Source organism: Dermacentor andersoni, chromosome 4 (genome assembly GCF_023375885.2).
Source record: "Dermacentor andersoni chromosome 4, qqDerAnde1_hic_scaffold, whole genome shotgun sequence".
Taxonomy (NCBI): domain Eukaryota; kingdom Metazoa; phylum Arthropoda; class Arachnida; order Ixodida; family Ixodidae; genus Dermacentor; species Dermacentor andersoni.
The window spans coordinates 93,364,756-93,391,794 of NC_092817.1; the positions used below are offsets into that span (position 1 = coordinate 93,364,756).

Below are 27,039 nucleotides of genomic sequence, written 5' to 3' on the forward strand. Positions count from 1 at the left end.
CAGTACTCACCTACGGGGCAGAATCCTGGAGGCTCACGAAAAGGGTTCTACTTAAATTGAGGACGACGCAACAAGCTATGGAAAGAAGAATGATGGGGGTAACGTTAAGGGATAAGAAAGGAGCAGATTGGGTGAGGGAACAAACGCGAGTTAATGACATCTTAGTTGAAATCAAGAAAAAGAAATGGGCATGGGCCGGACATGTAATGAGGAGGGAAGATAACCGATGGTCATTAAGGGTTACGGACTGGATTCCAAGGGAAGGGAAGCGTAGCAGGGGGCGGCAGAAAGTTAGGTGGGCGGATGAGATTAAGAAGTTTGCAGGGACGACATGGCCACAATTAGTACATGACCAGGGTAGTTGGAGAAGTATGGGAGAGGCCTTTGCCCTGCAGTCGGCATAACGATGATGATGATGATGATGATGATGATGATGATGATGATGATGATGATGGCGATGATGATGATGCAAAATATGTAATATTCACTTCAGCGCCAAGTGCGTCTCATTACGTTGTACAGGAGATTCAGAAACGACCGATCCAATTTTGGGGGGCGATATACATGCTGCGTGGTGACTTTTGATGGCGTTTAAAGAAAGCCCGCGAAATAGGAAACAAAGCCATGTGACTACGCTCATGCGCTATCGTATTGCAACGCTCTCAATCGCAATTGGTGTGAAAGAACCGTGCGCGCGGACCGTGGTGAAGTGAGCGGCCGTGACTCTAGGCATCGGCTTCTCAGTAGGTCTGCGTCTTCGACGGTGGTACACGGTAAGGAAGCGCCGTCGTCACTGATAAGCGATAGGCTCGAAGCACGGTTGAGAGCGCTACAATGGGAAAGCGCACGAGCGCAATCACGTGGTTTTATTTCATATTTCGCGGGCTTTCTTTAAACGCCGAAAAAGAAGGAAGCACCACGCAGCAACTGCGCTACGACCAAAAAGTGGGATCGGTCGTTTTTGAACCCTGTCTACAGCGTAAGGAAAAGCGCTTGGCCCTAAAGTGAGTATTACATTTTTTTTTAATAATTGTTCTCAGTTAATTAAGTAAGTAAGTAGAATACAAGAAATACTTGGGGGAGCGCCACATGTCTGCAAACCATATGTAGTTAATTTCACCCAGCTGCGGATAAACTCAGTTTTATATCATTGGTTCAAGTTTCGTGAAACACCCTGTACAATCGCGGTCAAAAGCACGCGGCTCACGGCTCCGGGACTAGGAGCGGCTGCGGGGACCACACCACGGCGCTGCTATCTCCATCGGGCGCCTGCTTTGAGGGTGCACCGAGAGGTCGCCAATCTTCACCCTCACTCTCGTGTGGCCAAGTCACGCACTTGATAAATTTCAAGTACAGCGTTCGGCGGTTTCACAGCTGACGGTCAGTTGGAAAGAGGGTTCGTCAGTGCGCACTTGCCTTCCTCCCCACACCAGCTCGCGTTCGGCCGTTCGGCTAAGTGCACGGAACGTATGCCTGGCAGTGTCCGATTTGGTTTCACGTTTCATGTTTACGTACGGCTCGCATCCTCGTGTGCCACACTTCTGTGCTTGGCGTTTGAACAGACGGTACACGTGCATGCAGGCTCTCAACGAAACACAGCATGTCAAGGCCAATATTGGTGCATAGGAGTAGCAAGCAAAGAGCCAACACTATCTTGATGTCAACGCCCGGCCTGACTAATGTTCCATTCTAGTTTAAGGCCAAACATGGTGTTGGGCTGCTGAGCACGAGGTCGCGGGATCAAATCCCGGCCACGGCGGCCGCATTTCGATGGGGGCGAAATGCGAAAACACCCGTGTGCTTAGGTTTAGGTGCACGTTAAAGAAGCCCTGGTGGTCGAAATTTCCGGAGTCCTCCACTACGGCGTGCCTCATAATCAGAAAGTGGTTTTGGCACGTAAAACCCCATAATTTAATTTTTAAGTTTAAGGCGAAAGCGTTAGTAGGCTCACATTGCAGAAACCATCCGAACCTGCCAGTTATGTCCAGAAGCCGTACGCCGCCGCCGTGCCAAGAACTACGGCAGCACGGCAAACCAAAACAAAATGAAAGTGCCCTCCTGTGCACTGACCATCAGGGGCGAAACAGCCGACCGCCGCACCTGAAATTTATCAAGCGCGTGACTTGACCGCAAGAGAGTGAGGGCGAAGATTGGTGTCCTCTCGGTGCGCTCTCAAAGCAGGCGCCCGATGGAGATAGCAGCGCCGCAGTGTGGCCCCGCAGCCGCTACTGCTCCCGGAGCCGGGGACCGCGTATTTTTGACCGCGATTGTACATCCAGGATCTACGAATACAAAACCGAGTCATTGGCGCCTAAAGCGCTGCTGAGGACGAGGCATGCAAAGAAAGGGACGTACACGTGAAGCTTACGCAAGCTTTCTCACCAACACTCTACCCTCGTTCCCTCAAACGGCAGGCCTAAAGAAAGAAATAACAATGCACTGACGTAAACGTAGGGCAAATTCACATCAATGCGAGGACATCCAGTGAACGTGTGGTTATGCTGGTCCCGTTACAACATAAACTTATCTTTATTCATGTAAAGTTTGAAAGGCCCGCATGTTACGTGTTCAGTGCAACGGCTGACCATGCCTTTGATGGCTTTCACACAGCGAGGAAGTTGCGAAACGGCCAATTCTTAAATGATACACGACGGTATTTGCGTAATGCTGCAGCATATGAAACAACTTCAAAGCAATGCCGATGCTTCTCTTAAGCTATAGGTAAAGGTGGAACACGGAGAACTTCAGTTTGAAAGCACGAGCACTTCATTCTGATTCGTATTAGGTGCCCCCGTTTTCAGGTCGTGCTCTATTACTGCTCACTACACCTATTGGTGTGGTTTGTTTGTTTTTTCGTGTTTGCGTACGTGAAATAATAAAAGTAAATAATTTACGACACTACATGAAATATTAATGGTGTTTCGCGCAGAGAAGTCTAAGGCGTTATGTATATTTGTGTGCTCAGGTTTTAAAGGCCATACTTTCTCTTCTTTTAATTTTTTCTCTTCTTTCTCCTTCTCCCAGTTCACGATAGCCAACCGAGCTCTGTCCTGGTTAACCTCCCTATCTTTCCTTGCGTCTCTGTCTCACTGACTCATCCATACACTCAGACTCAAGGTCATGATCTGCCAGTTTTCTAAGAGGGAAAGCAAAATCTTTTTCTCATGTAAGCATCTGAGCAGTCTGCTTACTCAACTCGTTGTCACCTAACATTCTCTCTGTAAGTCTGAGTCTGAGTCTCTGTAAGCCTTGTAATTTTTTAATCATTATTGCATAAATATGTTGCTCAGCCAGCCTTCAAAGGAATGACACCTTTTTTTTTTTCACCACAACGGGCCAAGTCTCTTTTGCTCGCTTCCGCTAAGCTTGTGCAAGCTAGTCGTACCAATTAGCGTCATCTAGCGAACGCGCCATATGCAAATAAGTGTATTGCAAATAGGAATCTTCTAAATAAACATTCAGTAACTCATGTAGAGCAAGCTTCCTTAACAGTAAGACACACGTCTATGTGGAGGAACATAGCCACATATATAAAACGCATATGGCGAGAATTTGAATACGGTGCATCACACCAGCCCGTACTACAAACAGCTTCAGAGCCAGACATCGACAGCTGACGGTGTTTAGGAGTACGTTGTGAGAGTGCGTTTACATAGCAAAAGCCGCCCTCCTTTGTCGCATCCGCATGAGACCAGCGTAAACTCCAGCGTGGCGGTTCAACACAGGACTTAGCGCGACATCGTATTTTGTGCTGTCGTGTTCTTGATGACGTCAACTATTATTTGTTAGAGTGCCTTGAATTGGATGCAGAATGTAAAGTGTTTATATGTGGACTGAAATGCAAGACGTTCCCACACACAAGCGCGAGTGACACTTTGTTCCCGCGAGGACAGTGGAAATTTAGGATCAAAGTGCTCCGACTCCTAAATGTCCTCCCTCCTGCAGAGCTAGAGAACCAATGGTGAACCATGGGGGCCGAGGTGATATGGGTGGCGTGTAGCCTTGACGCCCATGTTCACGTCCATCCTCACCGCTGGTATTCCTTTGCGTTAATGTTTAGGGGATTTACGTGCCAGAACCACGATCTGATTACAAATGAATTCGGGGCTTTTACGTGGCATAGCCACGATCCGATTATGAGGCACGCCGTAGTGGAGGACTCCGGATTAATTTTGACCATCTGGGGTTCCTTAACGTACACCCAATGCACGTCACACGGGCGTTTTTGCCTTTCATCCCCGTTTAAATGCGGCAGCCGCGGACGGGATTTGACCCCGCGACGTCGTGCTTAGCAGCGTAACGCCAGAAGCCACTAAGCAACTGCGCCGGGTTACGATCTGATTATAAGGCACGCTGTAGCGGGGCAGTCGAAACCAATTTTCGACCACCAGCGGTTCTTGAACGTCCACCTTAAATCGAAGTAACACGAGGGTTTTCGCATTTCGCCTCCAGTGAAGCGCGCCCGCCGTAGCCCGGATCCAACCCGTGACCTCGAACTTAGCAGCGCAAAGTCATAGCCACTAAGCTACCGCGGCGGGTCTTCTTCGCCTTATCATATGTAGTTATGTTGTCACATATTATGGACGGGCTTCAGACCCTACCGCTCTTGACAAGTACTTTCGCAAGCTTAGGTCGGCTTGCAGCAAGCAAATCCTCCTCCTAGTTAGCATCCGCGTAAGCGAATAACACGACTACGTAGAAATGTTTGTAAACTAATAAACTACTGAATATATTCATCAGTTTTTAACATCTCTGCAGCATTCTCATTCACCACTCGGGCCTTTGTCCGCTTAACAATATCCACGAGCCAAAAGGCAGCTTATATATAGTAGCAAGTTAATGCATGTCTATGGCCTGAAGTGAACGCATCATGTACACGTCTCACAAATTTCGAGTAACGAAAACTGTTTGTAAAAGAGCAATATCCTTTCGGAGTCTTGATTCTGTCAGTGTCGTCACGTAGCTATAGTATGTTCTCTAACGCGCTACTAATTTCTATACAAGTAGATAAAAATACTTTTTTTAGGGCTTAATCATGCCTTAGGGTTAGGCTTTGGCCTCTTTCGTGAATTACCTAAGTAGGCGATCCGTTTCTTTTGAAGAGAAGTACGTTAGGCTCGAGGTGCAAATCAAGGTCTCCCATTCATAATTAAAGCACCATCTCTTGTGACGTTAAGACAGCAAAGCACCGCTGCAAGCGGGGTTGATAGGTAGAACTTAAAAGTATATTTAATAAATGACGACACAGACCTAATGCCCCAGGAAACATTCTTGGTCGTTAGCTGCTGAATTAGTTACCACAATAAACGTGCTTATCCATAATAATTAGATTCTTTAGCCACTGAAAATAGCTCAATATCTTAATTATTTTACGCTCACGACGCCCAACAAAGAAATCTGCATCACTGCATTGTTTATCTCTGAATTTGTGATGCTTTGACCACGAAAAGGGCGCAAAACATTCCAAAGTCCCATCTTTTGTTTAAGCTCGCACTTTTTTATAGGAACGGCTACTGTAATCGTGCTTGGGAAAAATACAACTGATGATGGTGTGCTGAACAATCTGCGTAACCTTCAGTATACTCAAATAACGTATTTTGACGGTTATTTTAGAGGATACGTAGCTGACTAATAAATAAATGAAACAAGACAATACTATACGTCACATACAAGCACCTTCAATGACATAAAGGTCACGCCTGGCCGGAGAAGATATTTCAGTGTACAAAAAAGCATATAGGGTGATAAACTTATAAAAACAAGAGGACGATACCGTGTTTGCAGACGTGAAACTTCCGGAATACTTAAACTTGGAAAATCTCTCTATACAGCAGGACACAAGCAAAAAACAAGTACGACAAAGAGGGTGCTTTTGCAACTTCATCATGAATTAACGGCTCGCCCGAGTACGCACCCTGTTTCGAAGCAGGTTGCCCTGTCAAGCCATCCACAGCGGATAGTATATGGACATTTTATGCTTTAATTCCTTACTTGTGAAAAGTGCTCACAGCATACCGACCCTATTGCTCTCCAAAGAAATGGCCAGGTAAGTAGTGTTACGTGTGACACCAATGCGGCGGCGAGTACAGAGGACGTGCATAGTGGTACGAACAGAAAAGACGCACTTGTATTTAAGTTCGTGTCACTTGGTCAGCGAATTAAATTTGATAAACAGCGCAGCAGATCTATTCTGTTCACATCATTTGGCTACAAATTTTGCTTTTTTTTCATCATTTTTTTTTCTTTTTTACGATTGTCTTTGCACCAACGCTGCTCTCGCTGAGCTACGTCGGGCTTCCCCTTGCATCAAATTTAATTAGTTTTTATTATCAAAAATTGTTTAACGAAGGAAGAAAAGCGCGTGCTCCTACTATTTCACCGCAGCACACATATTGCAGCACAGACCTTAAATTGAAGTTTCCTTCGACCTAGCTCCGAACTCGGCAGAAAAGAAATACTATTTTTTTCTTCTCCGCTTGTCATTCTTTCACCCTTCATAACCAGTATGTTAGACCACTTCACAAACTCCCTCCGGCCCCTCTCGGAAACGCAAAATGCTTCGTGACCCTCATACGACCTTGAACGGAGTCGGGCCAGCCGGTGATTAGTTCAAGTTCAGGGCACTCTCCTTCACGATTTAAAGAGAGAACGAAGGGGGGGGGGGGGGGGGAATGGCCTAGGACGAGAACTGGCGGGCGTTTTTAAGTGGTTAAGAAAAATCTCGCCATTCCTGTCTCAAGACGAGTGCGGAGGGAAGGCCAGACAACGCTCCGCACCGCTGTCTCAGAATCGTGGCCGACAGCGGCTACAGCGACGCTCGTCCTCGCGAGCAAAGAGAGAGAAAGATGAGCAAAGAAAAAAAAAAAGGGGGGGGGGGGGGGGGACAGACCGCGACAAGCCGCGGGCGGACGCAGTGCATCGGTCCGACTCTTCGGCGCCTCGATGCCGCGCACCCGACAAGGACGAGCCAATGTAATTAACATGCGCGGCGCGTGACGCGCTCACAATTCCATTTAACTGGCGCGACGACCAGACGCAAATCCCGATGACGAACCGAAGCGAGACCGACGGCCAGCCGCCTACACCGTAGGAAGGAGGGCGCAAGCGGCCCCGGTCAAGATGGTCGACGACTGCCACGCTCGATGCTCACAACAAACAGACGATACGTTTTTCTGTGCGTCAATCGTTGTTTTGCGTCTCAGGCAGCAAGTGAGGGAAGATGGTGGAGCGGAGGGGGAAGAGGAGAGCTAGAGATAACAGCGAGGAGTGCGAGGAGGGAAGAAGAGGGACGCGAACCGAGTTATCCCGGTAACAGAGTTTTCCATCCCGCGAGCTCCCAGCAAGCGGTGGCGATGGTCCTAAAAACGAGACAGCGTCGACGGGCGCGAAGGCGTTCGAGTGAGTCCCACGTGACGCTGTTCGTGAGTGAAGGGTCTGTCATCTGACATTCACGCTGCGCACAAAGTTCGTCTCACATTAAGGGGGATACTATACGACTTTATCTGCTTTTTGGGGTGAAAGACGTCAGGTGAAAGAGAGAGCTTATTTAACGGAAACTGGAGACGTCTGTCTGGCTGCAAGGTTGGCATGTTGCTCAGATGTAGAGGGAAGCGTGGAACGGCATGCACAACAGGGACGCAGCACAAAAACTAACAGTTGTTGTTACCTCGCGTATAAATATGCCACTTCCCAAAAAATAAAAAAAAAATCAGATGAAGGTTAGCGCGCCGTCCTTGTCGTTCTTTCTCGTCCGCGTCGCTTTAGTACTATGGTTCCAGTGACTGTGTCAAACCAAATGGCCCCCAATAGAGGCTGTACTCCCAATTTCACCAACGCGTTTCTGCGCCGTTTATCTTGCGACGCCGACAATGACAAAGACGGCTTTCGTGGCGCGACAGTAGCAAGCAGCACTTTGCCTGAGCCAAAAGAACATTCCGCTTCGCGAGGCATAGATCACGACAGATTCTTGACGTGTTGTTAAGAAAAAAAAATGGAGGACGCTTAAGCTTCGCCGTCAAAAGTGGAACGCGATAGCGTTATCGCACCCCGTTCGCACCGCCTACTCAAACGAACTACGCCACCCAAACGTCGCGATCTGCACAGATAACCGGGCCGCGGCGCGAAGGCGGACGCGATCATGGGACGAGTGGCGCGCCGCGTGTCGGGGCAGCGCCGTACATTGCGAGGAGGGGGTCTTCTGTGTTTGCCGCAAGATGGCTCTGCGTGTGCGCAGAGCGCAGAAGAAATGTAGCGGAAACGTACTTCGCTACTCGTGAAACTGTGACTTCTGTAAGTTACATGGTCATAATTACCGATATACACCGCAGTATAACTTTCTACGGCGCGTTTCTAAGGCAACACCGCTGTCAATAGAGGCGATTTTGTAGCCCTTTGAAGGAACGAACTCGTGGCTGAGTGTTAGCGTCTCCGTCTCACACACCGGAGACCCTGGTTCGATTCCCACCAGCCCATCTTGCAAGGTGTTTTTTATTTATGAAGTGCCTTCTGGGATTTATCGCTTACGGCCAACGCCGCTGACGCCGACGACACCGGTGTTTCTGCGACACGAGCTCCTTAACGCTGTCGCGTTAATAAAACGATCTCCGAGAAGAGCACAAAAAACACGATGAATTTCCTGAACATCGTTACACGTTACAAGCATTGGCGAGTCTGATAATTGTAGTTTCGTATAACGAACATGGTTCGTGATTGGTGGCTTGCACCCCATTTAGACTAACCTGGTGCAGCCATGTCTAAAAATCACTAGGACAAGCGACGAGACATGCCAAAAAAACACAAATGCTCACATAACTTGTAGCACCTCGTAGCACACAGGATACAAATCATTACACATCGGTCTAATTTATGTGCGAAGTGGTTTGGTGGGTAGCAGAAAGCAAGTGCTTCCGACCACTCCACATCGTCTTCCAGTTAACCCTATTACGGCTTCAACGCTGCCTGTAGGCCATACGATTCTCAAAATGCTGTGGTGACAGAGGCTTACTAGTTGATTTGCAGTGCCCACATGAGACGTGAACATTTTACACTGTTGTGGTGCGAGAAAAACCGAGACTTCGTTAATAACAAAGGCCACATATTGTCTAACAATGGGTCGTTAGGGAGTATAAGAAGTGCGAACATCGATGTAAAAGCAGCATCAGCATTGAAAATTTAACAAAATTATTTCATACCGATGAACTCTGCCTTTATGTACATCGCTAAATATTTTTATGAAGCACTAATTATTTTTAAAACAGATCGCTATGTCTTTAATATTATGTGGCATAATGATATCTCACGTCATTCCAGTAAAAGCGTTGTGGCCTAACTAAAGCTTCGAAAAATGTCCCCTGCCTCTTTGAATAAGAACAGTTCCTATATTAGTATGCAGCATTCTAGCATTTTATCATTGCTGTCAAGAGATTAAGAAAAGAATAATCAATAACTGGTGTATGTTACAACTAGGTCACCTTCCTTCAGTATCGATCAAAAATATGAAGGCGATAGTTTTTTTTTTTTTAACCTATAAACGGAGTAAAACTCTCGTGCAATAGAAGGGAAGAAACAAGTTCTCAAATTTCTTCTAACAATCGCCAAAATACTTTCCCCGAAGTCAAGGCTTCGTCTTTCTACTGATCGCAACGTCCCCCCTGCCAGGGGCAGCAGGTGTTTAGTTTGACTGTCTGTCTTTCTTTGGTCTGGTGGTCACACTGGGGCTTTAAGGAACTTCACTTTTTTAATCAAGTTATTTTCTGCGCTGAAAGTAGTTTACTTGAAAATAAACGCATCTAGAGAGAGAGAGAATGCCCCTGAAATGTCAATAGGGTGAAAACTCTTGCTCAAACTTCGGCAACAAAGGACAGATTTAATGTGATCGGCTCTGTGCCGTACAAGGGCAATCTACAACATATTCGCAAAATGGGCTTCTTCAAAAGTGCGCGCCGGTACGAGGCTTTCACCTATACCGCAATTGCCAGATAATAAAACAAACAAGCTCGTCTGGCTTGGTTTCTTTTTTAATTTTGTGCAGGCCTAGGCACAAGGGATCGAAACGGCACGCAATACAAAAGACGTTCGGAAGGTCAAAGACGTTAGAAACCGCATAGTCTCAGTCGTAATGTTGCATGAAACGCTCATAGTTATCGTCGACGCCCCGAAGTTCAGAACTGGTTAAGGTGTAGGCGATCGCTTCACAATAAGGACTCAGTCAGCCATTTATTTTCAGTTTTGAATGCGCGCATCCTCCTTGATGTGTCTGGGGTCTTGTCCTCCTACTATCGACACGACTTCGCTGCTGCATAATTCATTTTTTTATTAGTTTATCAGCACAAACAAAAGAAAACGTAAACCGGATACGTCTCACAAAAATGGCGAGTTCTATGCTGCCTGCCTAATTCAGCACGCGCCTACAGTAAGACGTAAGACGGCATACCTCGCTTGGTTGGAGACCATATCTGCCAATTGCATATTATATATATATATATATATATATATATATATATATATATATATATATATATATATATATATATATATATATATATATATATATATATATATATATATATATATATATATATATATATATATATATATATATATATGCATGTGTGTGTTCAGAGAATAATAAAACGAAAAGCAGTACCAACTTTACTTGAAGCTCACCCGCGTGTGGTCCTGAAAACCGATTATTGCAGTACATATTTTTAGGGGGAGGGGGGGGGGGGTTTCGTTGCCGTGTAACGCGACAACTCTTGTTTTCCACGACCGCACCAGACAGACGAGAAGCTGGCTTTGAAGATGACGCCCTCTTCTTCGAGACTAGTGTAGGGCGCGCCCTTTTACTGATTGCGTTACGTGGCTGCAATCTCGGAAAACAGCGGGGGGCAGGCAGACTCGCGGCTTCTCGAAGACGGTGGAGGACGCGCTGCCAGCTTGCAAGCTCCTCCGTGACGACGCTGCGCCCTACATCGCGCTTCCACCCCCCCTTTTTTTTTCACCCGTGTTTCAGACTTTGCCCCGGACGTCTAGTAAACGGAACTTTAAATGACGAGAAGGGCTACCCGACCGACATAGTGCCGATAGACTACTACGTATACCTTCATCGCTGGAGATGGTGAGAGCCCAGGGAAAACATTTTCTCGGGTTGTTCTACGGATGCGAATATTATTTCTTTATGGGCGCGTTACGAGCGAATCCTATTGCTGAAATTGGGCATTTCTTTTTAAATTTCAGCCATTAATATTCTGCCACCGCGCACCCTATCGCGCTAATTCCACAATCCATAATTTGATTGCTCGCTCAAAGTACGAAGAAAAAAACTAAAGAGCCCACCAGCCCTCTTGTAATACGGCCGTTTTCTTTTGACTCTTGCATATGCAGCCCTTACATCTTTGACCTAATACCTTTAATGAACCAATTTTACCTAGTCAGAAGAAAATTAAACAAGCTACTATAAGTTACAAAAAGTCTGTTAGCGGTCGTAATGTCCATATCTTCGAATACATATTCCCAATACATTTGAGAAGTTTGGATCAATATACGTGTCTGGTATTTTGTATTGGAATAATCTCTATTGTTACTAATATTGATACGCCATATACGAAAGTATGGCTTCCCGCTTGCTAGTTTTTCTTGCTGCAAAGCCAATCCTGCGCACTTATTGAAACTTCCATCTCTACTTAATTCATGCCTTCATAGTAGCTTTATTGCCTTTGTGGTAATTCTCCGAAATTGATGCTTAGAAAGAATATTATCGCGACCAAAAGTGAACAAATGTAAAAAAACATTAATATTCGCCACGCCTAGCTACAAAGCTCTACATGTCAACTCGCAAACACTTTCGTAAGATTATGTTAGCCCGATCATCCCATGTAAGCGAAATTACAAAAGCGCTCTTGTTACTAACGTACGAAAACGAGGGGAATATCGCGGGACAAGCATAAATATCAGAAGACGTCGATGTGCGGATTTTAACATTTCAAATTGCACCCAAATGAATAAATAAACAAATATAATGAAAGAGTCAAGATTCGCGCACCAACTTCTCGACATGACAACCTAAGAAAGCTCTACCGTATACGCCTCTTGGCGTCACAACAAAATAAAACCAAAACAAGTTGAACAACGCCTGTTCTGTAAACTGAAGAAGTGATTATGACTTTAAGCTCGTTACGCTTTGTTTAAGCTTTGTTACGTATGCTGTCACGCGCATAGCATTCTCACCACTTAGGCCTCGTCAGCTATGGCAAAATTCACGCTCGCTACTATAGAGTGTCAACATCAGTTCGCAAAGTGTTGAAGGAAACAAACATCTCTAATTTTCAGCAACTTAAAGCGGTTATTGATGTTCGGTATACATGCGCATGTCATAAGTGTACCGAAAGCTACCAATCATCATTCCGCATGCACGTACATCAGTTCATGGGGCCATATCAACCACGTGTGCCATCATGAATTGCACGACGGCTGTCCGCTGCACATGTTTTGTTTTATTCGTGGGGAGAACCTAGTAAAAGATGGAAGCATAACGTTCCGATTGATTAACTTATTTTCCGTGGCCAAGGTCGTTTGTTCGTGTCCTTCGTGTTTTTTATTGATTTACTTTTCTAGGAATTCGCTAAAATCGCGAATAAGTGCAGGGTTCGAGACATAAAGTGCACGAAAGGAGACCAAGCCTTTTTCCTTGCTTTCGCCTAATTTAATAATAGATTAGATTTTTAAAAAAGACATCATGACGCTTACGTGCTTACACTTTTCTACTGTTCACCGTTTACTAGATTTATAAACAGTCACTGAATTCTTGCGAACACGTTTCGAGTCTCGTTGAAAATAATCAGTGCAAAACCAAATCTTTTTGCCTGTAAAGCGTGCTTTCCCTGTAAGACATAACCGTTGTGCCACAAAGCTAGCAAACCCCAACCAGGCAGCTTTGATCAGTAAAGCAAAAATGTATGATGGCGGTTTATGTCTGAAAATGATCATTCAAACCACTGTGCCGTTTGGAATCTTAATTACGCAATGACCTCTTTTTTGTTCCCTGCGATAACCACAGCTCTGGCGATGTTTCAGATAGTGTAACGTTGACAGTACCCGCAGAAGTCGGTCGCGAAGTTTGGAGTTTATAGCCACCGGACTGAATCAGCAGGTACCGTTTCTCAGCATTTCTTAAAATAAACACGAAGAACGGCGCAAGCTTGTGGCATCAATTTACAGGAGTGAGGCTACACGGCTTCTTAGAGGTCTGCTTTTCCGTAGACGCACAAGCTTCACGAGGACCATGATGACGTGACTTTTTTGGTATATCCTAATTATTGGAGCATTGTTCAATTTGATGCAATTTTATTGTTCGTTATTTTTCTTCTGCGGTAACCAAGAAAAGACTTGGTTACCGTAGAAGAAAAATAACGAGTGCACTCGCTTCGTCAAGACGGCAACATGAGAAAGGAAACGAAGCCAGCCCATCACATTTTCTAAAATCTAGGGCCTTGGGCAGTTCTAGAAATATTTCATTGTGATTGTCAAACCTACTGCAAGGCGCACTGTGGTCTCGCACATTGAAAACCATAGGCAACGCTTATAAAACGCATGACATATGCTGTGGGTGAGGGTATAGCGCTTCTGATTAGTAGACCACGCAAGCATATCATCGGTAATGCGCAAACTCTGCATTACGCATGATATGTATATATTTAAACCTTTGTCAAGTTCTTAGTATGCTGTGACTTTCTTTTACCCTAAGCCATTGTGAAATGTTTAGGGTGAAAAATATAAACCACGCCCCGCGCGGACTTAACTGCAGCGCCACTAGATGCCGCAGAGTGTTCATAGGAAAGCCCGAAAGAGGAGTCTCGCTGCAGTGCAGAGCTTTTATGTCTCTGTGTGACCTGCCGCACAAACCAGATGTGAGCAACAAGTTCGTAGTTCAACGCTGCTCTGATGCAGGCGCGGAAATAGAGACGCATTCTCGCAAGACCCAACTATTGCCAACAGTGTGTGATAAAATTATAAAATGCGAACTTGACCACAATAATTGAACACGCAGTGCATCGAAGAAACACTTACATGTAGTGGCTTGCTGACATGTGTTTCCACGTGTTGCAAACTTAAGCCACAAGCACGCGGCGAACACTTCAGTAGGACTTTAAGGAAACGCGCAAAATTTTGGCCATCATCTTTCAGACACAATTAGCTCTCACAAGCGAGGAGACACCCTACTAACTTTTCGTAGAATGCGCAGTTTCGTGTTTACGGGTGTAATTATTTCCTCGGCGAAAAGAAAAATTCCCGTACTTTCTAAAGTCGGTATGGGGAATTGTGAGTGAGCACCGACCGCAAATAGTTTCAGTCACGTTGCTGCTCAATCATGCGGATACATTTACGGCGGTGACATCATAAGTGGCGCCGGAATATTATGTTTCTCTACTCATTCAATGTTTTCTTATTGAACATCGTTCTTTTTTCCGGCGTTTCGTGTCCTAATACGAGACCGCAAAACGTTGTAGTATCCGCGTAGCAAGTGCTAAAACGAGAAATAACCTTCATGCCATTTCAATACGGTTACTCAAGTTACTAAGATAATTGGGTGCGTTACTATAAAGCAGTTTCAAGTTAACGTTAAGACCTTTCAGAAATTTCAGTGCCGCAATCACAAAAAGCAAGCGTAACCTGAGTGTTGAATACCTTTTTTAATCCTAATACCACCTACATAAACTTTTCATAGGAATCTGTGCGTTAGCCAGCACGTTTTTTTTAAAATATCGCACCTATTTCGTTAGTAATAAAAAAAGCATAAATAATATGACCAGTGCTTTGCATCTGCTTCCCATTTTCGGCCCCTGATATTGTCACGTTCAGCTGACGGTTAAGAACACGGTATAGCAAAACTATGAATCACGAAATTAACTTTACTGGGCGAACCTGTGCCCACAAAAGGAAATCACACTCGAAGCACAACGACAGCGGCCAACACAGTCGGCGATCGTCGAAATCGAATCAGCGGGTCAAGCGCGTCGGCTTTTACGCATGACTCGTCGAAGGTTCCAGCGTAATATAATCGCTGGTGCACGAGTGTTTTACCACAAAATACTACACAACTCGTGTCGCACATACCATCGGATTACATGAGGTTCGGTGACAACAGGCACAACAGACAGAATCAACGATAGCCTTTCGATCAAGTTCCAAGTCATGCAGGCGCGTCATGCTCTGAGCGATAACGTTAAGTTGGTAGCGAGTGAAACGCAGTCCTCGAGAAGAGGATAAGTACACGTGTCAATATTTAAAAGAAGGCCGATATTTTCTAGCGATGCCTTATTCGATTATATTTTTCACGCTGTTGGGGCTTCGTCAGTGGTCAGAGCGTCTCTACGTCCGCGTTTTCGATGGGATCACCCCATCCGTGAATGGTGGATACGAAAAAATTCTGGAGCTTTACGTGCCACAACAGTGATCTGGTTGTGAGGCACTCGCTAATGGGGTTCTCCAGATCAGTTTGGCCACCTGGAGTTTTGCATCGTGCACCCAACGCATGGCCCACGCGGATGTTTCGCATTTCGCTCCCATGAGGCCACTGCGGCCAGGATTTGATCCCCCGATCTCGTGCTTAGCAGCGCAACGCCAAATTCACTGCGAAACCACGGCGGATCAACGGTGGACGAGTGTGGCACATAACTGAGCGGAAATCACTGCTACAAAATCACGGCCGAAGTGCCCTAATACAAAGCCTTATCTTAATCGACCAATAGGCTTGAGTACTTAATCTTCGCAGGAGCGAAGAATAATTTCAGGCTCCCACGCGCTTTTATAGAGAACTTCTTGACCCACCAACCCGTGCACCTCGCCATCTTTTTAACGTTTGACGCACACCACCTTACCGAGAAATGCGTATTAAACCTTTTTTTTTTTTTTTTAGCAGTTCAATCGCAATAATGGGTAGCGCTTACGCGCTTTGCACAAACCGTACGGAAGGAGAAAAAAAAAAGATGTATCGTGGAATCTGCACCACGTGGCAAGTTGCGCAACGTGTGGTCACGTTATGAACAACGCCAACGTGGTGTGGCTTCGTGCGGGAGCATGCGTTGACGATTTTGAAACGAGCCGTAGAGGTGCAGAGTGCCGAAACTGAAGGTGGGAGCTGCCGCCTTTTATAATTGGCTCCCGACGGTGGTCACGCGCTGCAGTGGGCGACGCCAATGTTCTGGGAGGCCGGAAAGCTGCGAATCGGTGTCCCTTGCCTGCGGAGAAGCGTTCCCGAGATTGCTTACAAAACAAGTCCTTGTCCGACGCCTCGCTCGTCAGGCAAGACAGGCGGCGAGTGTCAACTACACGTGCGGTATACGAGCGATTGCTGTGTTAGCTGTCTGTTGGTGGACGAAGGTCCTCAAGCGTGGACTACCGACAAGCCTGGCTAGCCGTGCATATTGAATATTAAACCCCCACTGCGAAAGAAAGCGAGAAGAACGAAAAAGCAGCAGATTTTAGCGATTCCTTGTGCCCTCGACTAATTCACTCTGACACCAGCATTCTCACACAATGAAGACCGCCATCTCACTCACTCACTCACTCACTCACTCACTCACTCACTCACTCACTCACTCACGTACTTACCTATTTATTTATTTATTTATTTATTTATTTATTTATTTATTTATTTATTTATTTCGGTTGCCTGCTTCTTACTGAAATAATTGCGTTCGCCAATTACTGGAAACTGGACTAGAACCCAGCGGGTATAGATTGGTTTGTTAGGTTATAAGGGAGCGGTGGTGAACATTTAGAGCAAGGAATGAAAAAATACATACTTAAAATATATATCTAACACATTTGAAATTTAATTATCACTGTATGATAGTAGAGAAAGAATAGCATTGAATAGGTAAGCTCTCACTTTTTCTTCTTTTTGATGCATGCAACCTCCCTTCTGTATAATAGAAATACATGTGAAACTCGAACTATGTACATAGACAGGATTTAGCACTCTCAGACTTACCCCGTCTAAGTCGGCTATATTTAGTTAATTAAAATGCATATCCTTATATAACTTTCTTTATTCCCAGTTGTTTGAACAAAGGCTCATGCTAATTCCTTCTTTTTTTTTTCTTCGTTCGCGGTGTTGCGACATTTTACTCTTTAAATATACTTTATTCGATAATATTGGTTTACTATGTTTGTTTTTGTTTGTTTTGCGTAAAACAGTCACATTTCTTTGTTTACATCACTCAGCGTCCAAGCACCTACTTGCCCGACGCGACTGCAGCGCTGCACTTGAGATTGCCTTCAAATTAAGCCTCCTGACAACCATCTTTTTTTAGTTTGCTTTTTGCGTAAATAAATATTTAGGCTGCAGACGAGGAGGCATTGTTTAATGCTTCTTGCTTTTAAGGCTGGATGACGCGTTTTGAAAGTCCCGCCGGAGACCTCCTAGTAGAATGAGGCCAAAACTTCCACTACAACTTACGTGCAGAGCAAAATGACGCAGTGCCACCTACGAGATTTGAGCGCTTTCATTTCCTCCGTACATTTTCAGTACCGCTGTACAGGGAATTTGGCGCCTGTGGATACTCTGAGCTACCCCGTAAACGACGCGGCGGTTGGCGCTGACATTGTATGTATGCTTTCGGGGTTGACATACACCAATAACGTCATTTTCGGCGCATCCTCTATTGCGGGCGTGTGCCATGTTTGTGGCTTGAGGCCGACCCAGTTACGACCACTTAAGTGCTTTAGCAGTAAAAAGACAGAAACACGTGATTTGGCACGATCGTGTGAGTGTAACACTGCATAATCGCTTGAAAAGTTCGTGCTAAAGAAAACTGATAAAAACAGAACGTATGCACTCTGAAATCTCGCGTAATAACAAGATTTATTAAAATTAGAAGGTTGCGTCATGTCACAAGAAAAAAAATAATACAGGAAGACTACAGCCCAAGTTCGCACTCGAGCAGCAATAGGATAAAATGGGAAATGATAAGGTAACTATCCTAATCTAACTATTGCTGCGCTTTCATTATCACCAGGGTCGGCTAGGGATGAGCGGTTCACAATAAGGAAGGCATAGAATCAATATAAAGGAATCCTCACGTCATACCGGCCAGTATGTCGAATCGATTTGCTGCACGCGAACGAGCACATCGTACAAAGAAGTGATATGGCATCGATCGCTGATCTTCAAGCGCCGTCATAAGCAACATAGAAGTTGTCGACCATCATAGTTTCACAAAGAACTAAACGACAAAGAGAAATGTTTCAGCCATCTACTAAAATACATAATGGAAAACGGTCTGCTCCCTCAATTCAGGCAGCGTTGATGCCTTCAGGTAGCATGTGTGAGTCTATTGACCAGTTGCCGTTACCCAAAAAGATCACGAGCTGGTGACGCCTGTGGCAGAAAGGATGTTCCCCATCCGCCGCCAAGGTTTGTGAGTGGTGGCGCTGGCTAACACTCCCAGGGTTGGTTCTAGTTGCAAAAACATAAATACCCAAGAAAGTAGGTGGGAGAACAGCGCCGCAGTACTTCAATTGGTAAGAGCATCGCACGCATAATGCGAAGATGTAGGTTCGTGCCCCACCTGCAGCCAGTTGTTTTTTCATCTGCATAATTTTTATCATTTCTTTAATTCAAATAATAAGTACATGTAATTTCCCCTATGCTCTCCTTGGTGTCTTTGTTTGTTGGCTTCTTATAATAGCACTAATAAAAATCAAGCCCTTAGTTTCCTTTCTTCTCGTTCATCATGTACAAGAGCGTGTTCTAAAGGAACACTAAAAGCAAATATTAAGGCAAGTTAAACTGATATATTAGTGCTCGAGAATCTCTAAGGCGTCAATATTATCGTGAACAGAGCCTTAATAATCGAGAAATTGAGGCATCTGCAGCACATGGTTAGAGACTCCCCCGGGACATTCAAGCACTTGCCCGATGACGAAATGCTACTCAGGTGAATTCTGTCTCTAGTACTCAACCATTCATTGCAAAAACATCCTTGTATTCTATTATAGGACGAAATAAAATGTTACTTTTCGAGGTATACTTCATTTTTACTAAAAAGAACTCATTGAAAGACAACGACGCGGGTGGTCGAAAGGTTTCGTTTTCGCTCGACTAGGCGCCGCTCACACTTTCGTATTTCAGTAGTTTCATTATCGGCTAGTGCTGCGGTGGTTCTACTGGCTCGCGAAACTCGCACAAACTGCAAGTAGCAGATAATTCAACTTCCATGTGATGTCGCGGGATGCCCGAACAGTCTACGCCACTTGACCAAAAAGCAGCTGCAGCGGTGAGTCCACCACTTTGTCTTGGCTCGGTAGCGCCGTCTGTCGGGTGGGGTTTTACTCACGGACGGCAGCAAATGGTGGTGTTGGCGTATTCAACGTCATCACTCCCCGGTTGGGTGGCGGGAGATCTGAATTTCGAAAAAGGCATTGGGACCCTTTAGATGCAATTTTCTCGTAAACTAAGTCTTTTCTTGGCGCGAAACAAGCGTTGCGAGGTTTCTGGAATGGTATTTAAAGAGTCCACGTCGACTTAATATTTGCCTTTGGGGTCGCTTTAAAGAGCATAGTAGAGTTCGTATTTTATAATAATTCTTTTTACTCGCTCTAATAAATTCCTCTCATTCGTCCCGCTGAATGGCCAATTCCAGCAATTCTAGGCTCGCTTTCAGGTACGACAATTAGTTGCGCAGGAAAAGTAATAGAAGAAAATGGTAAGAATCTTCATAAAAATGGGGCCTCAGAAGAGAAAGAGGAGAAAGTGCATCACTGGCCGATAAACAAAAACCCAAATATATTCTTTCCTCCCTGGGTCATTGGCACGAGTGCCGCTGTCAACGAGATCGGCCACGCGGCGCCACGGGAGATAAGAACGGAACCTAGGAAAGACAAAATGCCGCTTGTAATATATTCCCATCTTGGTGGTGCGCCCTCGCCTTTATCGTTACTACACGGCCGCTGCGACTGAACTCCCAAAACCATCAGGCGTGCCATCAAACGCCAGGATGTAAACACGTGCGCCAAGCGTCGTTAAGCAACAACTCGCCGTAACGTCGCCTGCCTCAGAGCTACGACGAGGGCGGTAAAAGGCCCGTGACCCTTCTCAGCACAGAAAAGGCTTGACGGCGCGTTGACGCCATGCAACGAGGTCACCTGTCGAAGATTAGGGACGTTACTACATTGGAACCACCCGTAGGTAATAGCGCGCGTTAACTTCTCAATCACACTGTGAAAAGCGTGCGCCTATAATGAGCACGGCACCGGATATAATGAATCGTGCAATGCGTGAAACAGCCATCGCAGATTGTTTGCTTCGCCGTTAATCAGTATTCTATGATGTACTTGGTTAAAACAACGATGACGCTGGTTTCGTGCACAAACGTGAAGAAAAAAAGCCAGGGATTGAGAAATATGTTAAATTTGAGAGAAAATATGCACAACATCTGAATTGCTGATATGTTGGTCGTGGCTGTTGGTAAGTAGGCCAACTTACTGGAGAATACGGTGATGCAAGGAAAACCTCTCGATGTAAAAAAAAAAGCAGAGTGTTTCATAAGCATGCGAAACAAACTTGTAGAAAAAGTAGTGCTGTTTAAGCGCGTCACACTGCACGCACGAAAGTAGATTTAGGCCGCACCACTTTCACACATTCTCGAATACATTTGGCGCTGGTGTATAATAAACCACATTATTAACTCTAAAATCTCTAATTCATGTACTTTCCATCTTACAGGTAAGTACTGTTTTCGTGCACAAATTACAGGTGCTAAAAACGAACAGTTCTTTATTTCTCCCAATGGTATCTATACACTCTACTTATTTTCAACTATATCTACAACACGACTCATACTAAAGCAAATATCACGATGTACGGGCTTCCTAGCCGACTTCCACTTCCTCATACCTCTAAAATGAAACCGCTTTTAAACTTAACTAGAAAGAAAGTAGTCTCAAAGCCGTAAATGTTGACCTGGCCACTCCTGAGCTTCTCGCGCAGCATTGCACGCCCAGCAGAACACAGCAAACGCTAAATAAAACACTGGCAGCCAGTCATCATAGAGGTCAAACCCTTACCTTGTTCTTTCTTTATTACTATACTACGCAGCACCGAAATATACCCTTTAAGATATAGGCCCTGACAACTCTTAGTCTTGGGTTCCGGCTCTCGCGTTCGTTACGCCGGCCCTCCAACGTGTACCTCCGACGCGACGCGACGTCCCGTTCACCCCCTTTCGCAACCGCCGTCGTAGTCCCGTCTACGGTCAAAGCGTTTACAACTCTCAGCGCACGTTTTGTGCCTACAAATCAACGCTGTCCCCGAAATCACATTCGGCACGGCAGAACGAGAAATAAAGAAAAAAAAGGGGGAGCTATCGGCCCACGAAAAAAAGAAGAAAAAGCGTGAAGCACGCTCACGTAAACGAGCAGAAAGCTAGCGATGAAGTACCGTTAGACGGTACGAGGAAGGAAGGGAGACGTTTAGGGAGGGAAGGCAACAGGCGGGTGAAAAAAAGCGGTTGGAAGCAGGCGAGTAGAGACCCGTCGCGCCGCGAGCGACCTCTCCTCCTCGTTGTGCTCCTCTTTGCCCTTACGCTCCTGGTCCTCCTCTTGTTCGCAGCTGCGAGGAAAGCCCCGAGAACACGAAGGCGGCGCAGTAGAAGGCGCGCCCGCGCGAAGGGCAAGAAAGGATGACGCTACGTCACTCGGCCTCCGCTCCGTCAGATTGGTCAAGCGTGAAGCGTGGCGGAGAGGGCGAGGGGGAGGCGCGACGCGGGCCCTAGTGCGAGGAGGCGAGCGAGAAAGGGTGCGCGCGCGTTCGTTATAAAGCCGGGCGCCGATCGCCAGGTTTCGGCACGCGGTTGTACGGTTGTACACACACAACTTGGAGGGAGCCGTTACCTTTCCTGCGAAAGTCGAGACCGCGCCAATCACCTCTGGCCGGCCTTCTCCTCCGTACGCAGGCATAGTCTTCTCTTCTTCGACCACCGGCTGTAGCGACGCAAAGATGGTCACCACCACCCAGTGCAAGCTCCTGGCCGCCTTGGCCCTGGTCCTGCTGTGCTGCGCTCTGGCCTCCACCAACGCTGACTACACCGTCGAGGAGTGAGTACTGGATGCCCTGCTGACACCGCGGTTAGCATGGGCGGACGCTTCGATAGGGTGAAACTTTTCGGGAAAAGAGGACGGGAGTATGTATGTTCGCGATGCCTCTAGGTAGGCCGGCGTGTTTCTACCACCCGATATTCGTAGGTTGATCAACAGCAATGGTTAGAAAGTTAGATATGGCATCTCCACCAGACAGTCATTGTAAAGACCGCCTGTGGGGCTACTGCCAACGACCTTACGGAAAGCGGTGCGGAGACGAAATTTTGCTGATAAAAAATTATCCTGCGTTCTCCAGGTATATCATTATAGGTCAAAAGGAAAAAACAAACACGCGGTAAGTCAGCAAACCATTCTGCAGCCTTACTTTAGAGCTAGAGTTTTCGTGTGGCTGATTCTGAAGAATCACAATTGTTTTACTTAAGAATTCCAGAAAAAAAGTTGCTCGGTGTCTTTCTTAAATTGCTGTTTGTTCGCGTCCTTAAAGTGCTCGCCCTGAAATAGAACAAACTATTTCCAGGACAGGATAACCTGGAAAACAACGAATTCACAGCCAGATTTGTACGCTTACCAGACCGCATGTTGTTCACTTTCTGTAATTTTTGCCAGAAATCGAAGACATACAATTCACACACTTTGCAGCTTCCAAAGACACCGTGTCTGTGAGCGGACACTTCGTTAAGCTGCGTATTGGGGTCTTTGTGAAGCGATCATCACACTGAAACCTCGGAAATGTCGTGTGACAGGACCTTTCTTTCGGGGTGTGACTTCGAAACTTTCAACAAAAGCTGTTTGTACTGCTCTGCCTTTTTCCTTTTACTTCTGTTTTGTCCTCTTATATTTAACAGCACTTATATGAAAAGTGCTTCGTCAAAACATGCCGTAGAGTATGTAATCAAATTAAGTTTATAGCTTATGGTTTCAATGTCATTCTGCGATCAACTGGGTATAGGGACGCATCTTAATAAGACAAGTGTTGGATGAACGAGCAAGGACATTTTCTACATTTTTGCTGTTATACTCACGCATATTAACGGCAATACTGCATTTTCGCCGAATCTTGGCGTTATTTATGCAAAACATCGGCCAATCGCACTGTCATAGAACCGTTTGTAAAACGTCATTTGCTCGATAGTATAAAACATGCTCACGAAACCATCTCATGAGGCACCCGCCACCGTAGCTTTGTGGCTATGGCGTTGTGCTGCTGAGCTCGAGGTGACGGGCTCGATCTCGGCCATGACGGCCGCATTTCTATGAAGGGGAAATGCAAAAACGCTCACGTACTTAGATTTGGCTGAGCGTTTAAGAACTGCAGAAGGTCAAAATTATTCCGGAGTCCCCCCGATACTGCGTGCCTCAATGAGCACGTAAAACCCCAGAATTCTTAAATTATCTCGTAAGACATGCCGTAGCGATACGCTGAAAAATTAAATTTCACAAGTAGTGTTTCCTTGACCGGGCCTCAATCTTACGTTCTTGCGGGGTTCTAGTTGTCTGTAAGACTGCCCACCAACTGCGGTCAGGCACTAAACCTCTGATCTTGTGTGCAGTTCCGTAACGTCACTGTCGCTTAACCAGTACAACAACAAGAAGAAAGCATCGTTACATAGTGACTTAATACATCTAGGTTCACTAACAGCAACCACCTGAGTAACTCCAGTTGATGCTAGCATGGAAAGCTGGCATGAACTGGTCCACCAAAGGCAGAAAAGTTTTCTACCCTGCCTTATGTGGATTGCAGTGTCTCAAGTGCCCAGATCGGGAACGTCGCAGCGGATAGAGTACGTCTAAACCAGTTGGTAACAAAATAGTCGTCGCTAAGGCACCCCAGCAAGTGCGCAGCACTGCCAATCATGGTCCCTTGAAGAGAAACCTCTCCAGTGCCATGCCCTTGGCTGCTGCGTGCGCCTTCGGCCGCCGGAAAGGACGTCTGTTACTTCCAGCCTCACGTAAAAAAGAGTATCAAGCATACGCAACAACATTCGCCTCGCTTTGTCGAATGCTTACTCGTCGTCTGAGAGCACTGACACTGAAATTGAAGTTAAATGAAAAGAATTTCAATAGTTGGCTACAATTAAAGGAATTCAAAAAGATAGAGAGAGATATATTATCGACACTAGAATGCGGGTGGCAAACGTAGGCGACGGAATCCAACTCAGCCCTTTTCACACCGTCCAAGTCTCGTTTAGAGGCAAGAAATCTTGACTGTTACATACTTTCTTTGTGCGTTCTGTGTGCTTTAAATAACAAGGAAATAAATTTGGCACGACTTCACGAAGCTTTTTGATTGAATGTTTGGCTTGAAATTGATCGGCCGCCTTCGCTAATATCTGACGATTGGCTGTTATCCGCTCTTTCGAGCAGTCGTAAGAACGTTTTGGGGAACGCGATCCTTGGTTCATATACATATGCCGGCAACCACTACCACAGCCGACTCCCGTTCATTCGACCCTAGCGGGACCGCTAGATTTGATCGAGTTATCCGAAAGGTCGAATTAACAAACGTCGATAAAATGAACAAATCACAATCTCTTTTATTGATTCAAGAAGTATGTCGCCATCGACAGGCTACTTCTTTACTGTATTACAATGAATATGCATGTCATCGTCGGTCAGTAGCCCGCAGACCTCAACACTGTGGTCAACCCTGACAAAATCCTCAAAATCCACCCGGTGCACAGCGCAAATCGTCATTATCACTACAGGACAGGTTGCTGCCGTCTGTCGTCGTCCTGTGAATCAGTGGCTCCATCTGCTAAATTTATTGTGATGGTAAGCATTTTAGTGACCGCTACGATCATGACTGCGGTCCGGTGGGGATCGAACTAACCGTTGCGGCATGCTTCCGCGTTCGAACAAACAAGTTTTCGTTCCATAGCCTTGTATGAGACTTCGCCGGGACCTTCTAGGGCGTTCGAATTAAGCAAAAGGTCGAATTAAGCGAGGTCAAATTAACAGCATTCTACCGTAATATGAGCATAGTCATACGTGTGTTGCGACTGTTACTCGTCTGAATATTTCTTGCGTGACTTCGGTATTTGTTTCACGCTACAATTGCCGAATTCATACGCATGAAGGCTTCAGACGCGAGAGTAATTGAAGATTTACAAAATTAATTCGTTCTTTTGCCGCGGCAATAGACTTCCACTGACTTCCAGCAACCTGTAGCGGCAAGCATTTTTTTTAACGAACGTTAAGATCGTGGATATCAATAAGACGCAGTAAATTAACTCATGTCGAGATAAATAGGGATCAGAAAATCATGGACAAATCTCGCGCCGTAACTAATGTCGCGATAAAAAGAAGTCACAGGCTTGAACGGTACACGCAGCACAGTCACAGCGTAAGCTGGAGGAGCGGCTCCATCGGAGCTCCATTTTCGGCACCACGCACTACATGGTCTTCGCAGCGAAGTCTTCTCGCGTCGTTTTCACGAGAAGGATCAGAACTGCCTGCCCCGCGACTACGGCAAGCTGCGGCTTGCGCTGCGGCTTGTCCTGCTTTCTGCAGAGCGGTCTGCTGATCCCGATGTTGCCTCGTTGCAGCCGCGTGCGTAGCTCTACGACTCACTTCTTCAGCAGCGGTGCGTACCTTGCGAAGAGGCGCCATAACGCGTGCCGAAGATTAAACACAGGTATTCAGACTTCGTGGCGCGCATTTCACATCCCTTGCGCCGTGGCACCATGCGCTTCTGTTGATTATGATGACCATAATGATGGTTTATTGGCATCACCTTCTAAACTGGGTGGTGACAAATAGCCACCTAGCCTGCGTCAGTTAACCAGGTCCAGCTACGGGCAGCATGCAACTGCTACGTGTCGGGACACTTAGTGGAATCTAACAGAACTGCAATGCAAAGTTTGTGTGTATCGGCTTTGCGCGGCGCGCATGTCAGATCCCGTGTCTAGGCGCACGATGCGTTGCTAATGATGATGATTATTTAATGGCATTCCCTTTGAAACGGGACGGTGTAAAACAGTCACCTAGCCTGCTCAATTAATCAGTGAACATATTTTTATAACATTAATATTTATACATCTCCATAATCTTTTTTCTTTGTCAAGACTTCCCTATCTACCTTGTATCGCTACCTATGCAACTGCTACATGAGGTGACTCTTGGTGTAATAATATGCAAATACAATGCAAAGGGCACGCGTATAGACTCTACGCGGCGCGACGAGTTGTGGCCCCACGCGTTGATAATGATAATGATGATTTACTGGCATCCCCTTTGAAACGTGGCGTTGACATTGTCACCTAGCCAGCTTGACTTAATCAGGTACATAATATATTTTCTAGCCTTTTCAAGCCTTCTTAACTGCATTGTACCGCTACTTGTGCATCTGCTGCATGGCATTCAACCTGGTGTAATAATTTGCGACTGCAATACAAAATTCTAGCATGCGCCGGCTGCACCTTTCGATATGTTTGTTTCTCATGGGAAGGCGTAGTTTGTGGAAAACTCTAATGATGGAGCGATACGCCGAAACGGTTGTACCTATACAAGGCTACATTTCATCCAAATGACACTACTCCTAAAACATCTTTATGATGGACTCGATGTACAACCGTACTGGTACCCCATTTTGGTGAGGCGCCCATCTCTGCCACCCTTATAAAGTGGAACCAACGTTTCCTCCCACATTATGAACGCTGACATTTCTGTGTGTGACTTTCATTGTGCGATCCATTCTCTGACTATGCGCAACTGGTGAATGTCGGGCTGAACGATGCTGTAATAAATACTATGAAAGAAAGAAAAAAAAGCGCCAGCGTGGCTCAGTGGTAGAGTAGCTGACTCCAACGCATAGGTGCCGGGTTGAATCGCAGTGGCAACTTGGTATTTTCCCCCCATTCCTGGCGATAGCTGCTACGGACACCGGTGGCGGCGGCGGCCACCATCGCCAACCAAAACGGCTATTGGAATGAGCCCATAACA

At 45.9% G+C, this 27,039-nt stretch overlaps 1 protein-coding gene and 1 long non-coding RNA gene across 3 annotated transcripts in view; one reads left to right on the forward strand and one right to left on the reverse strand.

Moving 5' to 3' along the window:
• The window catches only part of LOC140217353 (uncharacterized), a 104,816-nt gene that overhangs the window by 14,984 nt on the left and 62,793 nt on the right, over positions 1-27,039 (reverse strand). The gene's annotated exons all lie outside the window — the stretch shown is intronic.
• The window catches only part of LOC126536490 (uncharacterized), a 97,363-nt gene that overhangs the window by 13,830 nt on the left and 56,494 nt on the right, over positions 1-27,039 (forward strand). The window contains exon 2 of one of the 2 annotated variants that reach the window (XM_050183481.3): positions 21,954-22,095. In XM_050183481.3, the coding sequence (XP_050039438.1) occupies positions 21,998-22,095 (98 nt within the window). In that variant the 5' untranslated portion in view covers positions 21,954-21,997. Of the gene's footprint in view, positions 1-21,822; positions 22,096-27,039 lie in introns of those variants that run through there. The other variant, XM_050183483.3, reaches the window with a different exon arrangement.